Raw genomic sequence first — 16,831 nt, 5'->3', positions numbered from 1 at the left:
GTCATTTTCTTCACAGTTCTCATCTTCACTTTCGTGTGCTCTGCGTTCAGCCATTGTGTCGAAACGCCCGCATGGTTTGGCAGTAACGCTTTCAGTTGTGCCCGGCATTTGCTTGGAGAAGCCTATTCGGCATTAACAAGCTACAACGCAACGCCCGTGGGCGCTTTACGCGCTGCACGCAGAAAACGACTGCTGGCCGAAAACATGAATTGGAAAATGGATCGGTCAAGGGAGATGAAGAAAATTATGGATTGTGATATGCGTAGCCGAAACAATACCGTTTGCGTGCAGGGACGGGGCGGTGTGAGAGCACAACGGGACAAGGAACAGGTGTAAAGACGAAAAAGAAAAAAAAAAAAGAAAAAAAATTTTAATTTTTTTTTTTTTTTTTAAATACCGTTTGCGTAGAAAACGACAGACTTGCGTAGTTGCATAGTATATTATTCAAATTCGTAGTTTACTACGCTCAATGTGTAGTGTAAACAGGTCTGTTTACACCATATCACACACACTGTCAATGTTTTTGTGCAGTCATAGTCAACACCATATCACACACACTGTCAGTGTTTTTGTGCAGTCATAGTCAACACTGTATCACACACACTGTCAGTGTTTCTGTGCAGTCATAGTCAACACTGTTTCACACACACTGTCAGTGTTTTTGTGCAATCAAAGTCCACACTGTATCACACACACTGTCACCGTTTTGGGGCAGTCAAAAGTAAAACTTTACCACACAGACTGCCAGCATAAAAAATACAATCGGTTTTTGTTGCTTACGGTCACTTACCTAAATACAGCTCACAATTTTCCCGAAAATGTGATTAGTTGAAGAGATTTCTTTGAGAAAAAAAGTAATTCTGAAAAAAAGTAATTCTGAAAAAAAGTCTTTCTGGGGTGACAAAGCTTGAAGAGTTGCACTGTGACTGGTGTTAAAGTCCAGCTTACAAGCCTGCACCAGCAAATCCCACAACACACGTACTGGGAGAAGAAAACAGAAAGAACGAAAGATTGTATACTTTTTCTTTTCTTCCTCTCCTGTTTTAAGTGGTGGTCCAAAGTGTTCATCAATGTAAATTTCATTCAGGCACTGTTCTTCCGTCACTGAAACATTTAAAAATAATTCTGTTACGGTCAAAAACTCCATGATGATGAATAATAACAATCACATTGAGAGTCTAAATGACTATCATATCAAATAGCTTATAACTCTCTTTCACAATCCATGTACAATAAACAAAAGTGGAAACATCTTTGGAGGTGTCAGCAGTGGAAAGTAGTGACTACCAAACTTTCCAGTTGTACAACTTTTCCAACCCAAGGTGGAAGTGATATGCAAATGATAACTCACATTACTCTGAATAAGCCAGTGTATCAAGGTGGAAGTGATATGCAAATGATAACTCACATTACTCTGAATAAGCCAGTGTATCAAGGTGCAAGTGATATGCAAATGATAACTCACATTACTCTGAATAAGCCAGTGTATCAAGGTGCAAGTGATATGCAAATGATAACTCACATTACTCTGAATAAGCCAGTGTATCAAGGTGCAAGTGATAACTCACGTAACTCTGAATAAGCCAGTGTATCAAGGTGCAAATGATAACTCACATTACTCTGAATAAGCCAGTGTATCAAGGTGCAAGTGATATGCAAATGATAACTCACATTACTCTGAATAAGCCAGTGTATCAAGGTGCAAGTGATAACTCACATTACTCTGAATAAGCCAGTGTATCAAGGTGCAAGTGATAACTCACATTACTCTGAATAAGCTAATGTACCAAGGTGGAAGTGATATGCAAATGTTAACTCACATTACTCTGAATAAGCCAGTGTACCAAGGTGGAAGTGTTATGCAAATGTTAACTCACATTACTCTGAATAAGCCAGTGTACCAAGGTGGAAGTGATATGCAAGTGATAACTCACATTACTCTGAATAAAGCCAGTGAACCAAGTTGGAAGTGATATGCAAATGTTAACTCACATTACTCTGAATAAGCCAGTGTATCAAGGTGCAAGTGATATGCAAATGTTAACTCACATTACTCTGAAAAAGCCAGTGTATCAAGGTGGAAGTGATAACTCACATTACTCTGAATAAGCCAGTGTATCAAGGTGCAAGTGATAACTCACATTACTCTGAATAAGCCAGTGTATCAAGGTGGAAGTGATAACTCACATTACTCTGAATAAGTCAGTGTATCAAGGTGGAAGTAATAACTCACATTACTCTGAATAAGCCAGTGTATCAATGTGCAAGTGATAACTCACAATACTCTGAATAAACCAGTGTATCAAGGTGGAAGTGATAACTCACATTACTCTGAATAAGCCAGTGTATCAATGTGCAAGTGATAACTCACAATACTCTGAATAAACCAGTGTATGAAGGTGCAAATGATAACTCATATTACTCTGAATAAGCCAGTGTATCAAGGTGCAAATGATAACTCACATTACTCTGAATAAGCCAGTGTATCAAGGTGGAAGTGTTATGCAAATGTTAACTCACATTACTCTGAATAAGCCAGTGTACCAAGGTGGAAGTGATATGCAAGTGATAACTCACATTACTCTGAATAAAGCCAGTGAACCAAGTTGGAAGTGATATGCAAATGTTAACTCACATTACTCTGAATAAGCCAGTGTATCAAGGTGCAAGTGATATGCAAATGTTAACTCACATTACTCTGAAAAAGCCAGTGTATCAAGGTGGAAGTGATAACTCACATTACTCTGAATAAGCCAGTGTATCAAGGTGCAAGTGATAACTCACATTACTCTGAATAAGCCAGTGTATCAAGGTGGAAGTGATAACTCACATTACTCTGAATAAGTCAGTGTATCAAGGTGGAAGTAATAACTCACATTACTCTGAATAAGCCAGTGTATCAATGTGCAAGTGATAACTCACAATACTCTGAATAAACCAGTGTATCAAGGTGGAAGTGATAACTCACATTACTCTGAATAAGCCAGTGTATCAATGTGCAAGTGATAACTCACAATACTCTGAATAAACCAGTGTATGAAGGTGCAAATGATAACTCATATTACTCTGAATAAGCCAGTGTATCAAGGTGCAAATGATAACTCACATTACTCTGAATAAGCCAGTGTTTCAAGGTGCAAGTGATAACTCACATTACTCTGAATAAGCCAGTGTATCAAGGTGCAAATGATAACTCACATTACTCTGAATAAGCCAGTGTTTCAAGGTGCAAGTGATAACTCACATTACTCTGAATAAGCCAGTGTATCTAGAGACACTACACATATTTGAAAGTAACCTGCTGGGAACTGTAGAAAGTACTGCTAGGGCCTCCTACTCCTTTGCTCAAAGGGGGTGGGGGGATGGTGGAGATGGGGAGGGGATCACTGGTCCTGGAAAAAGACATATGAAGTGTTACAGCAACACTGGCGAGAGGGGGTGACTAACCCTAACCAGATGGGGGGGTGACTAACCCTAACTCTAACAAGAGTAAAGGGGTGGGGTGTGACTAACCCTAACTCTAACAAGAGGAAATGGGGGGGGGGGACTAACCCTAACTCTAACAAGAGGAAAGGGTGGATGACTAACCCTAACTCTAACAAGAGGAAAGGGGGGATGACTAACCCTAACTCTAACAAGAGGAAATGGGGGGGGGGGGTGACTAACCCTAACCCTAACAGGAGGAAGAGGGGGGGGGGGGGCAGGCAGGACTAACCCTAACTCTAAAAGCAGGAGGAAAGGGGTGGGGGGTCACTAACCCTAACGGGAGGAAAAGGGTGGGGGTGACTAACCCTAACTCTAACAGGAGGAAGGGGGTGGGGGTGACTAACCCTAACTCTAACAGGAGGAAGGGGGTGACTAACCCTAACTCTAACAGGAGGAAAGGGGTGGGGGTGACTAACCCTAACTCGAGGAAAGGGGTGGGGTGTGACTAACCCTAACTCTAACAGGAGGAAAGGGGTGACTAACCCTAACTTGAGGAAAGGGGTGGGGAGTGACTAACCCTAACTCTAACAGGAGGAAAGGAGGGGAGGGGGGTGACTAACCCTAACTCTAACAAGAGGAAAGGGGTGGGGGGTGACTAACCCCAACTCTAACAGGAGGAAAAGGGGGGGGGGGGGACTAACCCTAACTCAAACAGGAGGAGGGGGGGTGGGGGTGACTCACATCCGGAGGCTTCATTCTCCACCAGTGTCCTGTAGCGCTCGTAGTTGGCCTGTCTCTCCTCCTCCTCCTCCTCTCTCGACAGTCTGGGGACACAATGGCAACATCTAACTACATGTATATTATAACAGACATAGCGCTGTAGTTGGCCTGTCTCTCCTCCTCCTCCTCCTCTCTCGACAGTCTGGGGACACAATGGCAACATCTAACTACATGTATAATATAACAGACATAGCGCTCGTAGTTGGCCTGTCTCTCCTCCTCCTCTCTCGACAGTCTGGGGACACAATGGCAACATCTAACTACATGTATAATATAACAGACATAGCGCTCGTAGTTGGCCTGTCTCTCCTCCTCCTCCTCCTCTCTCGACAGTCTGGGGACACAATGGCAACATCTAACTACATGTATAATATAACAGACATAGCGCTGTAGTTGGCCTGTCTCTCCTCCTCCTCCTCCTCTCTCGACAGTCTGGGGACACAATGGCAACATCTAACTACATGTATAATATAACAGACATAGCGCTCGTAGTTGGCCTGTCTCTCCTCCTCCCCCTCCTCTCTCGACAGTCTGGGGACACAATGGCAACATCTAACTACATGTATATTATAACAGACATAGCGCTCGTAGTTGGCCTGTCTCTCCTCCTCCTCCTACTCTCTCGACAGTCTGGGGACACAATGGCAACATCTAACTACATGTATAATATAACAGACATAGCGCTCGTAGTTGGCCTGTCTCTCCTCCTCCCCCTCCTCTCTCGACAGTCTGGGGACACAATGGCAACATCTAACTACATGTATAATATAACAGACATAGCGCTCGTAGTTGGCCTGTCTCTCCTCCTCCTCCTCCTCTCTCGACAGTCTGGGGACACAATGGCAACATCTAACTACATGTATAATATAACAGACATAGCGCTCGTAGTTGGCCTGTCTCTCCTCCTCCTCCTCCTACTCTCTCGACAGTCTGGGGACACAATGGCAACATCTAACTACATGTATAATATAACAGAGAAAGCAGAGAGAGAGAGAGAGACTAACACAGTGTGTGTCCTTCGAGCATGATGCAGAGTCAATAACAAAGGGAGACAGAAGAAAGCAGAGAGAGAGAGAGAGACTAACACAGTCAGAGCGTTTGTTGTGTCGGGTGCTTAAGGAAAGCTGTTATGTCAAGAACAGAAAAAAAGAAGGAGGGTAAGGTGGAGAGAAAAGCAGAGGAGAGACTGACACTGTATGTGTAGTTGCTGAGTGTTTCAAGAATGATGCTACAAACAGGAAGAAAGAAGGGGCTGGAAGGCAGAGAAAGACTCACTCAGTGTGTGATGCTACAAACAGGAAGAAAGAAGGGGCTGGAAGGCAAAGAAAGACTCACTCAGTGTGTGATGCCACTAACAGGAAGAAAGAAGGGGCTAGAAGGCGGAGAAAGACTCACTCAGTGTGTGATGCTACAAACAGGAAGAAAGAAGGGGCTAGAAGGCAAAGAAAGACTCACTCAGTGTGTGATGCTACAAACAGGAAGAAAGAAGGGGCTGGAAGGCAGAGAAAGACTCACTCAGTGTGTGATGCTACAAACAGGAAGAAAGAAGGGGCTGGAAGGCAGAGAAAGACTCACTCAGTGTGTGATGCTACAAACAGGAAGAAAGAAGGGGCTGGAAGGCAAAGAAAGACTCACTCAGTGTGTGATGCTACAAACAGGAAGAAAGAAGGGGCTGGAAGGCGGAGAAAGACTCACTCAGTGTGTGATGCTACAAACAGGAAGAAAGAAGGGGCTGGAAGGCAAAGAAAGACTCACTCAGTGTGTGATGCTACAAACAGGAAGAAAGAAGGGGCTAGAAGGCAAAGAAAGACTCACTCAGTGTGTGATGCTACAAACAGGAAGAAAGAAGGGGCTGGAAGGCAGAGAAAGACTCACTCAGTGTGTGATGCTACAAACAGGAAGAAAGAAGGGGCTGGAAGGCAGAGAAAGACTCACTCAGTGTGTGATGCTACAAACAGGAAGAAAGAAGGGGCTGGAAGGCAAAGAAAGACTCACTCAGTGTGTGATGCTACAAACAGGAAGAAAGAAGGGGCTGGAAGGCGGAGAAAGACTCACTCAGTGTGTGATGCTACAAACAGGAAGAAAGAAGGGGCTGGAAGGCACAGAAAGACTCACTCAGTGTGTGATGCTACAAACAGGAAGAAAGAAGGGGCTGGAAGGCGGAGAAAGACTCACTCAGTGTGTGATGCTACAAACAGGAAGAAAGAAGGGGCTGGAAGGCAAAGAAAGACTCACTCAGTGTGTGATGCTACAAACAGGAAGAAAGAAGGGGCTGGAAGGCAAAGAAAGACTCACTCAGTGTGTGATGCTACAAACAGGAAGAAAGAAGGGGCTGGAAGGCAAAGAAAGACTCACTCAGTGTGTGATGCTACTAACAGGAAGAAAGAAGGGGCTGGAAGGCAAAGAAAGACTCACTCAGTGTGTGATGCTACAAACAGGAAGAAAGAAGGGGCTGGAAGGCAAAGAAAGACTCACTCAGTGTGTGATGCTACAAACAGGAAGAAAGAAGGGGCTGGAAGGCAAAGAAAGACTCACTCAGTGTGTGATGCTACAAGCAGGAAGAAAGAAGGGGCTGGAAGGCAAAGAAAGACTCACTCAGTGTGTGATGCTACTAACAGGAAGAAAGAAGGGGCTGGAAGGCAAAGAAAGACTCACTCAGTGTGTGATGCTACAAACAGGAAGAAAGAAGGGGCTGGAAGGCAAAGAAAGACTCACTCAGTGTGTGATGCTACAAACAGGAAGAAAGAAGGGGCTGGAAGGCAAAGAAAGACTCACTCAGTGTGTGATGCTACAAACAGGAAGAAAGAAGGGGCTGGAAGGCAAAGAAAGACTCACTCAGTGTGTGATTCTACAAACAGGAAGAAAGAAGGGCTGGAAGGCAAAGAAAGACTCACTCAGTGTGTGATGCTACAAACAGGAAGAAAGAAGGGGCTGGAAGGCAAAGAAAGACTCACTCAGTGTATTTTGCTACAAACAGGAAGAAAGAAGGGGCTGGAAGGCAAAGAAAGACTCACTCAGTGTGTGATGCTACTAACAGGAAGAAAGAAGGGGCTGGAAGGCAAAGAAAGACTCACTCAGTGTGTGATGCTACAAACAGGAAGAAAGAAGGGCTGGAAGGCAAAGAAAGACTCACTCAGTCTGTGATGCTACAAACAGGAAGAAAGAAGGGGCTGGAAGGCGGAGAAAGACTCACTCAGTGTGTGATGCTACAAACAGGAAGAAAGAAGGGGCTGGAAGGCAAAGAAAGACTCACTCAGTGTGTGATGCTACAAACAGGAAGAAAGAAGGGGCTACAAGGTGGAGAAAGACTCACTCAGTGTCACGAGTCCTGCTGGGTGCCTCAGGGATGATGTCAAGGTGAGCTCTCACGTCAAAGCGGTCAATCATATTGCTACTGTCCCCCTGCCACGGCATCCTGGTCATCAACACACACAATCACATTACACAACATACAGTCAAGAGTTGAATGTCCAAGGGAAAAGGTGATACTATGGACATTACAAAATGTCTGATATATATCTGCCAGACTTTTATAGCTGTATGCAGATTGGGTAAAAAAAAATCAGTTTCATCTGCACACACAGATATTTTATGTTAATAATAATACCTTCCTCCTCACAATAGTTAAGCATGTTACTGTAATTTGTAAAAAAAAAATAAGGCAAAGTGCATGACACAACAGGATAGTGGAAGTGTGTTTAACAATTTTAGCGTGCCTCTCACAATAGCATGGTTGGGAGCCCAAAATGTTGCCAGGACTGAACATTTTGGAAGGCTGGGGTCCAGGGGCCGCTAAGACTCTGGCGGGGTGCAGGGGCAGCGCCCTTGCTGGGGGGGTCTAGGGGGGCCCCCAGCCGAAAATGAATTTTAGCATTTTCGGGAGGGTTTAGGTGGCCTCTCCTGACTTGTAAATTTTAGAACAAACAAGCTTTTTGGACATGCATAATATATATGAGCCTGTGCCAAAAGGTGATCCTTGAAATGGGACATTCACATGCAAAATTCAGAATGCAAACAGAGCTTTGAAAATTTAATAGTCATTTTGACTGTTTTAGGATTCTGTTTTTGACAGTTAAAAGATAACTGGTAGCATACCTTTTTGATAATGCCAGGACAAAGCTTGATATTTATGTGTGTCAACTGTAACGCAGAACACAGTACTATGCTTAATATTTTGTTCATAAAAAGTGTTAAATGGCTCAAAATCACATTTTTATACATACATGCATTGTAAGCTAATGATATATTGCTATTGCTCACATAGCTGAGACTGCTGGACTAAACAAATGACGTAACCACTGTGTCTTCCGTTACGATTGACACATACCAAGTCAAAATTTTCTCCTCACAAACGCAAAAATAGTTTCAGAGCAAATTTTTTAGAAGCTATGTTGTATTTATGGCATTGTAAATGTTTTGGTATCCAAACTTAGTTGGATTTCTATTCTGATTACTAAGATACTCATATTTGTGTGTCACTCGTAACAAGACATGAAATTTTGTTTCAAAGCATATTGTTCACTTATTTTAAAAATAGATGTAATTTTGGACAAAATTAGTACCGTACTTTCCGGGTTACAAGGCGCTACAGCGCATAAGGCGCACCCCCTTCTTTTTAAACAAAATTGTAATCCAGTCACCCATTGGGCGCAGGGGGCCGATAGGGCGCACCAAAATTAAAAAAGTATACCGGTAACAAACGGTCGAAGAATGACGTTTGGGTGACACCCGTCTGCAGCACATTAAAGTTAGGAGTATGGAAGACAACTCCAACTGACTAAGTCTTGCGTCTGCTTTTGCTTTCAGTTCGATACATTTTGACGAAGCACACTGAGTTATGCCACCGAAAAATAAAAATAAAGCCTGCCAAAGTTCAACAAAAGCTGAACACGTTTGGCTATTCAACCGCACCCTGTGCTACATTAGGGTCAAAAACAGTGGGGAACACGGCGAGCGTCATTCTTGAAAATGAAAAAATTCTGACGTCCTATTGAAATTTCTGAAAGCGGTCAAATGTCCTGTTGATGCTGAAGAGCTAGGACATTTGTCCAGTCCTGTTTACCCTAAACCCGAGGCAAGAGTACTTTCCCAAAAAGTTGAGTGTATTTTTCAAAAAGTTGGTGTACTTTGCAAGCAAAGCCATATGGGCCAGGGAAAATGTACGCGTGGGTGCAAACGTGTTTGTGTAAGAATAGCATGTCTTGTGAACACCTTCAGAATTTCACTCCTTCCAATACAACAGGGATAAAACAATGTTATTTACAAGTTTGTCGTCACCAAGACTGAGACTGGTCTTTTTTGCACAGAATCAAATGACGACATTTATAACAAATGACGTCATTATCAAGATTGGTACATGACGTATTATTGTGCATAATTTCTTTGTGATCCGTTGTGTTTTCGTAAAGATACAGTGTATTTAGTCATGTAAGCGAGAGACACTGGCCTAAAAAATGGCGGCAAAAAGCACATTTTCAGAGAAGGATTTTCGATCCTACATCAAAATAAGAACGGCACTTGGTAAAACGGCCGGTGACATACTTGAAGAGCTGAGAACTGTAAGCCCAGGCACAGCACCATCTCGCGCGACAGTTTTTCGGTGGGCAAAGCATTTCTCAACAGGGAAAACGTCTGTGGAAGATGCAAGGGGAAAAGTGAAGAAACCACCTGTAACCGACAATAAAATGGTGTCCCATGTGCAACGGTTAGTTGATGAAGATCCCCGAGTGAGCAGTCATTTTATCGCCGAAACACTGGACATTTCGTCGTCATCTGTCTTGAGAATTTTAAAACACACACTTGGATACACAAAGGTGTGCGCGCGATGGGTACCACATTTCCTCACTGAAGAGAACAAGAGGTGTAGGGTTACGTTTGCCCAACGGCTACTCAAGATATACGACGGATGTGATCAAAACCGCTTGGACGAGATCGTGACTGGAGACGAAACTTGGGTGTACTTCTTTGAGCCAAAAAGAAAAGCTCAAAACAAAGCATGGATAAAAAAAAAGGTGCCAATGCCCCTCGGATCGTGCGAAAAAGTCGCTCCGGCAAGAAGGTTTTATACACAATATTTTATAACACAAAGGGCGTCATTTTTCAAAAACCACGCGAAAAAGGCAGAAGCATCACTGGGGTGTACAGCAGTCCCTGCAATGTACGGCCCCCGGCGTGAGCGGACACCTGACATGTACGGACACATTTGCTCGGCACGGAGTGTTTTCCTTCTATATTTGCCCCCCCTTAAACGGACACCTGCAAAACGTGGACGCGGACACTCATTTTCGGTCCCAACAGCAGGTCATACCTCCAATGTACGGACAGACCATCGTCAAATTTTCACCACAACAAAATCGATAACAGAGCAGTCCGGCTCTTGGTACAAAGATCACAGCCGCAATGGCGTGACGACAGTCACTGGTAACTTGAGTGCACCTGTACCCATCAGGGGGGGGGGGGGGGTAGTTTTGGTCAGGAGTGGAGTACATGCGAAGATGCCAACATGAAACTGCACTGTGCTCTTTATTCTTGTCTGTTGGACGTAAACAACAGAAACCACAGTCGATGAAGGTCCTGAGAGAAAGAGTGAAAAACCGGCCACAGTTCTCAGCATCGTGTGTCTGTGTGTAACCTCTTTCATTGACAAGATACTCTTGTTTCCCCTCAGCCTTGACCAGTGAGTCGGTTGCCTAATCTGTGAACCCTTCAGTTGTCTTGCTTTGTCAAAAGTTACGACACAGTCAACTGGTTTTGCTCTGAGTGAACAGTTGGAGCTGACCTCTCTGGCCACAGCCCCAAACAGTACAAGGCTGGAGGGAGTGAGAGAGAGAAGGAGGGGGGGGGTGGAGGGGTAGCTGGCTAAACTCTGTGGGGTGTCCGGTGTCACTGCATGTCAGCAGGAAGAGCATTGGAGAGAAATAGAGAGGTGTACTCTTCCACACAATTTCCAAGCATCAGTTGTCACGGCTTGGGGTAGGCATTTATAGTGAGGGAGAGTGGGAGCTGTGTTATGTACAGTGTATTTCCGACTGAAGAGTGAAAAGTCACTGCCATGCCACATGATCGGCATGCATGTCAATAAAGCCAGACAAGATGAAAATAAATTACATGATTATGACATGCAGCTCTATCTGCTGCTATTTATTCAAAATGGTTTTCAAGCTTATTCTTGCAAAGCATCTGCACACGCTCCTCTGTGCTGTGTTTGTGTGGCTGCTTTCGTATGTCAGTGCATGGTGAGTGTGTTCACTGCCTTGAGGATTTATTTTATCTCTTCTTTTCAACACTTTTCATGCAAATCATTTTTACAGAACGTTTAAAGAAGTATTAGGAGTTTATTGTTTAGTAGCCACAAGAAGTGATTAGCATATAGACTCAATCCTGTTGTTTGTGTGTCTCTGTGTGAGTGTATGGGGGAGGGGGTGGTGTGGTCACCCCTCCCGTGACCGGACACCTGCAATGTACGGACAGTTTTGCTATGGCCCAAGGGTGTCCGTTCATGAGAGGGACTGCTGTACTACCAGGAAAAAGTTCTTGCTGGCATCGTTCGTTACTACAAGAGAGCCAGACCAACTACAGGATTGAAAGGGATCAAATTACTTCATGATAACGCACCTGCTCACAAATCCAAGGTGGTGAAAGAGTACCTGGAGGAAGAAAACTTTGAAACTTTGCCACATCCTCCCTACTCTCCTGATCTTGCACCCTGTGACTTTTTTTTGTTTCCTCATCTGAAAAGACAATTGGCTGGGCGTCGATTTGACAGTCGATCAGCCCTCGGATCGGCTGTTTTCCAGTGTCTGAACCAGGTGCCAAAAAACGACTTCAAACGGTCATTTCTTGACTGGGTCCAACGACTTAAACTGTGTGTAGCCGCTAAGGGAGAATACTTCGAGGGTTTGAAATAAAAAAACAACTGCATCATCTAAAGATTTCCCGGTTTTTGAGACCAGTCTCAGTCTTGGTGACGACAACCTTGTACCTGTCAGTTTATAGCATTATAACCAGTGTCTTCCAAACAGATTGATAATGAAAAGATGAAGTTCGTGAAATAACATCTGCGGTTGACAGTGGCAAGTTCATTTTTACAATCATCTCAGAAAACATTGCTTCAGCACGGACTACAGCCTTTTCTTCTGGCAGGATTTGCTTTGCGGGAATGAACTTCATAATTCCTAGGCAGCTTTCAGCGGATTTCATTGCAGCAACCTTGTCCAGGTGAGATTTGGAACTGCAGTGTCGTTCGATGTCATATTTCCCAGCATGGCCAACGGAGAAATCTGATTTACAATACTTGCAGTGTGCATGACTTTTTCCCATAGTAGACTCCACAATTCCTGGCTCTTTCTCATATTTCTCCAAGAAAATCTGCTGCTTCTGCTGTTTAGATTTGGTACAGTCATCCGAAACTGGCACATTTTTCCGCTTCATTTTGCCGCGATTGTCCAGACGATCGCACGTGCCAACAACTGAACAAGGTTTCCACAGCTGAAGACTCGCTGTCATTGTAATCTCCCTTCGACCGAAACCGGTATCAGTTGTACCATCCCGTAATCAGCACACTAACACCGGAAAACGTATTGTAGACTTTTTCAAAGGCGTATTTTGTGTGTGTGTCGCGTATTTGCGTACCGATAATAATTTGGCGTACAAAATACGCCCAAATCGTACTGGTAAACAGGTCTGTTTGTCCTATAGGTATGAATTTGCAGCAACATCCCTACATGCTCTTACAAAACAATGAAGTAGCTATGTGTCAAATGTCCCACTTTGAAAGTGTCGGATTTTGTCATTTTGGGGCATTCTAATAACCTTTTCAAGACCTTCCAATTGATAAAAACTGATGAAATTATCTGTACTATCTCTCTGAAGGGTTTACTTTAAGAAGGAGTGGTGCTATTAGTAACTTGCTGCTTTCATAAAGAGATATTATTGTTGAAAGGTAGGTATCTTCTTGCTGACCTCGTTTCTTGTAAACTTGAAGGATTTTGTAGCTGACCAGCTGAAAATTAATTTTAGCATTTCATGAGGGGGCTATTTGAGCCTTTGCTGGCTTTAAAACTGACAACAGCAAACAAACAACAACAAATGGGGGGGGGGGGGGGGGGGGGAGATGCACAAAATCAAAAACCTCTATACTTGAAGATGTTTGGTTGTATCACTCTTGCTAGGGGGTCTACAAAAACAAGTGGTAAACACATTTCAAGAAGGGTTTTTAGAAGCTCCTGTAAGCTTAAACAAAATCTTAAAATTGGAGATGCACAAAAGTAAACAAGAAGAGCAAACGCTCGATCGAGTCACTTTCGCAGTTCTGAATATTATATGAGGCATCAGATGGACAGGAAGAAATTGCTATTCACAACACAATACAGATGTAAATAATTTGATGTAAAGAATAATCCTATAAAGTTTGAATCAAATCCGATGAATAGTTTCAGAGATATGATATTTCAATTTTTTTCCTTCAAGACATACCTGTGACCTTGAAAAAGGTCAAAGGTCACCAAAGCAGACGTCAAAGTGTAGAGGTCACTGGGAGTCACGTTCACATAAAATTTGAGCCCGGTCACTTTTATAGTTTCCGAGAAAAGCCCAACGTTAAGTTGTGTGTTGCCGAACAGAAAAGGCTAGTTATCTCCCTTGTTTTTCTGATAACGTTCGTAAAAGGCTACAGATGTAAATACTTTGATGTAAAGAATAATCCTACAAAGTTTCAATCACATCCGATGAACTTTGTCAAAGATATAAAATGTCTAATTTTTCCTTTGACGCTGACCTGTGACCTTGAAAAAGGTCAAAGGTCAACGAAACCATCGTTAAAGTGTAGAGGTCATTGGAGGTCACGACTAAACAAAATATGAGCCCGATCGCTTTGATAGTTTCCGAGAAAAGTCCAACGTTAAGGTGGTGTCTACGGACGGCCGGCCGGACGGACGGCCGGCCGGACAGACTAACACTGACCGATTACATAGAGTCACATTTTCTCAAGTGACTCAAAAATATTGTAAACTTGAAGGTTTTTGTAACTAACCAGCTGAAAGTGAATTTTTAGCAATTTAAGAGTTGCTATTTGAGCCTCTCCTGGCTTTACAAGAAGAGCAAACGCTCGATCGAGTCACTTTCGCAGTTCTGAATATTATATGAGGCATCAGATGGACAGGAAGAAATTGCTATTCACAACACAATGAGTCACGTTCACATAAAATTTGAGCCCGGTCACTTTTATAGTTTCCGAGAAAAGCCCAACGTTAAGTTGTGTGTTGCCGAACAGAAAAGGCTAGTTATCTCCCTTGTTTTTCTGATAACGTTCGTAAAAGGCTACAGATGTAAATACTTTGATGTAAAGAATAATCCTACAAAGTTTCAATCACATCCGATGAACTTTGTCAAAGATATAAAATGTCTAATTTTTCCTTTGACGCTGACCTGTGACCTTGAAAAAGGTCAAAGGTCAACGAAACCATCGTTAAAGTGTAGAGGTCATTGGAGGTCACGACTAAACAAAATATGAGCCCGATCGCTTTGATAGTTTCCGAGAAAAGTCCAACGTTAAGGTGGTGTCTACGGACGGCCGGGCCGGCTGTCCGGCCGGACGGCCGGCCGGACAGACTAACACTGACCGATTACATAGAGTCACTTTTTCTCAAGTGACTCAAAAACTGAAAACAGCACACACTTTTTTCTTTTTACATTTAGTCAAGTTTTGACTAAATGTTTTAAAGGCGAACATCGGGAGGAATTTTTCTCCTGGAGAGACCTCCACTTGCCCCCTGCCTCGGACAGATGAGATGATACCTAAACAATTTACAGTGGCCTACCGAAACTGGGCCATGGCAGCAAATTGAATTCGAATGGTGCGTCTTGACACTGGCTTTCCCCCTTTCTTTTTACTTTTCGTCTGAGCAAAGTGCTGCTTACTTGAAAATGTGGAGGCACTTCCTGTATGTTTCTGTCAAATTTTGACTATGTTCACGGTTACTGTACTTATATGGACAGTTTGTTCCTTACGACACATTTTTCCCAATGCTAAACTGAGACGGTTATTAGTTATACATAAATAAATGACAAGAATGTTTCTTTTCACAAAATAAGACACAACATCAAAAATGAATGCAGATTTGATCTGCAAGGAGGAAATATCAAACCAACCCACACCCAAAACAGACGCTAAAGCAGCTCATGACAAACTTTTGGTACACACTTTACAAAATAATACTCTAATATATAACCAGCTGCATTACACGCTGCCAACAGAGAGAGAACAAGTTGTTTAAGCCGAAAATACAACATTTAGTCAAGCTCAGTCGAACTCACAGAATGAAACTGAACGCAAAGCATTTTTTCCGCAAGACCGTACACTCGTAGCATCGTCTGTCCACCGCTCGTGGCAAAGGCAGTGAAATTAACAATACAGAAAAGCGCGGTAGCGGTTGCGCTGAGGAGGATAGCCCGCTTTTCGTCTATATCTCTATTATTTTTTACTCTCTGAACGTGTTTTTAATCCAAACATATCATATCTATATGCTTTTTGAATCAGGAACGGACAAGGAATAAGATGAAATTGTTTTTAAATCGATTTTGAAAATTTAATTTTAATCATAATTTTTTTTTTCAGAGCTTCTTTTTAATCCGAATATAACATATTTATATGTTTTTGGAATCAGAAAATGATGAAGAATACGATAAACGTAATTTTGGATCGTTTTATAAAAAAATAATTTTAATTACAATTTTCAGATTTTTAATGACCAAAGTCAATAATTAATTTTTAAGCCTCCAAGCTGAAATGCAATACCGAAGTCTGGCCTTTGTCGAAGATTGCTTGGCCAAAATTTCAATCATGAATTGAAAAATGAGGGTGTGACAGTGCCGCCTCAACTTTTACAAAAAGCCAGATATGACGTCATCAAAGACATTTATCGAAAAAATGGAAAAATTATCTGGGGATATCATACCCAGGAACTCGCATTAAAATTTTCATTCAGATCGGTCTAGTAGTTTACTCTGAATCGCTCTACACACACATACACCACGACCCTCGTCTCGATTCCCCCCTCTATGTAAAAAGGAAGGGAGAGACATAGTTTCTCTTTCTCAGGATGGTTGTTAGCTCCCCCTTTCTCAGGACGGTGTGTGTCTGGTACCAGCGAAATGTTTTATGTATCAATCGACCAAGCCCTGATACAACGGGTTCAAGTTTAGGTCTCTCCAGGAGAAAAATGCCTGCCGATGTTCGCCTTTAACATAGAGGGGGAATCGAGACGAGGGTCGTGGTGTATGTGTGTCTGTGTGTGTGTGTGTGTGTGCGTGTGTGTGTGTAGAGCGATTGAGAGTAAACTACTGGACCGATCTTTATGAAATTTGACATGAGAGTTCCTGGGTATGATATCCCCGGACGTTTTTTTCATTTTTTCGATAAATGTCATTGATGACGTCATATCCGGCTTTTTGTAAAAGTTGAGGCGGCACTGTCACACCTTCATTTTTCAATCAAATTGATTGAAATTTTGGCCAAGCAATCTTCGACGAAGGCCGAACTTCGGTATTGCATTTCAGCTTGGTGGCTTAAAAATAATTAATGACTTTGGTCATTAAAAATCTGAAAATTGTAATTAAAATTATTTTT

General features: G+C 42.7%; 1 protein-coding gene across 12 annotated transcripts in view; it reads right to left on the bottom strand.

The window, feature by feature from the left end:
- Positions 1-16,831, bottom strand: part of LOC138952072 (CLK4-associating serine/arginine rich protein-like) — an 81,302-nt gene that overhangs the window by 55,598 nt on the left and 8,873 nt on the right. For all 12 annotated transcript variants that reach the window (XM_070323647.1, XM_070323648.1, XM_070323646.1 and 9 more), the window contains exons 4-6: positions 7,520-7,621; positions 4,168-4,250; positions 1,020-1,104 (exon numbers count right to left, since the gene is read on the bottom strand). In XM_070323647.1, the coding sequence (XP_070179748.1) occupies positions 1,020-1,104; positions 4,168-4,250; positions 7,520-7,621 (270 nt within the window). The remainder of the gene's footprint in view (positions 1-1,019; positions 1,105-4,167; positions 4,251-7,519; positions 7,622-16,831) is intronic.

This window comes from Littorina saxatilis, linkage group LG17 (assembly GCF_037325665.1).
Source record: "Littorina saxatilis isolate snail1 linkage group LG17, US_GU_Lsax_2.0, whole genome shotgun sequence".
Classification (NCBI taxonomy): Eukaryota; Metazoa; Mollusca; class Gastropoda; order Littorinimorpha; family Littorinidae; genus Littorina; species Littorina saxatilis.
This window is presented reverse-complemented; position numbering and strand designations above follow the sequence as displayed.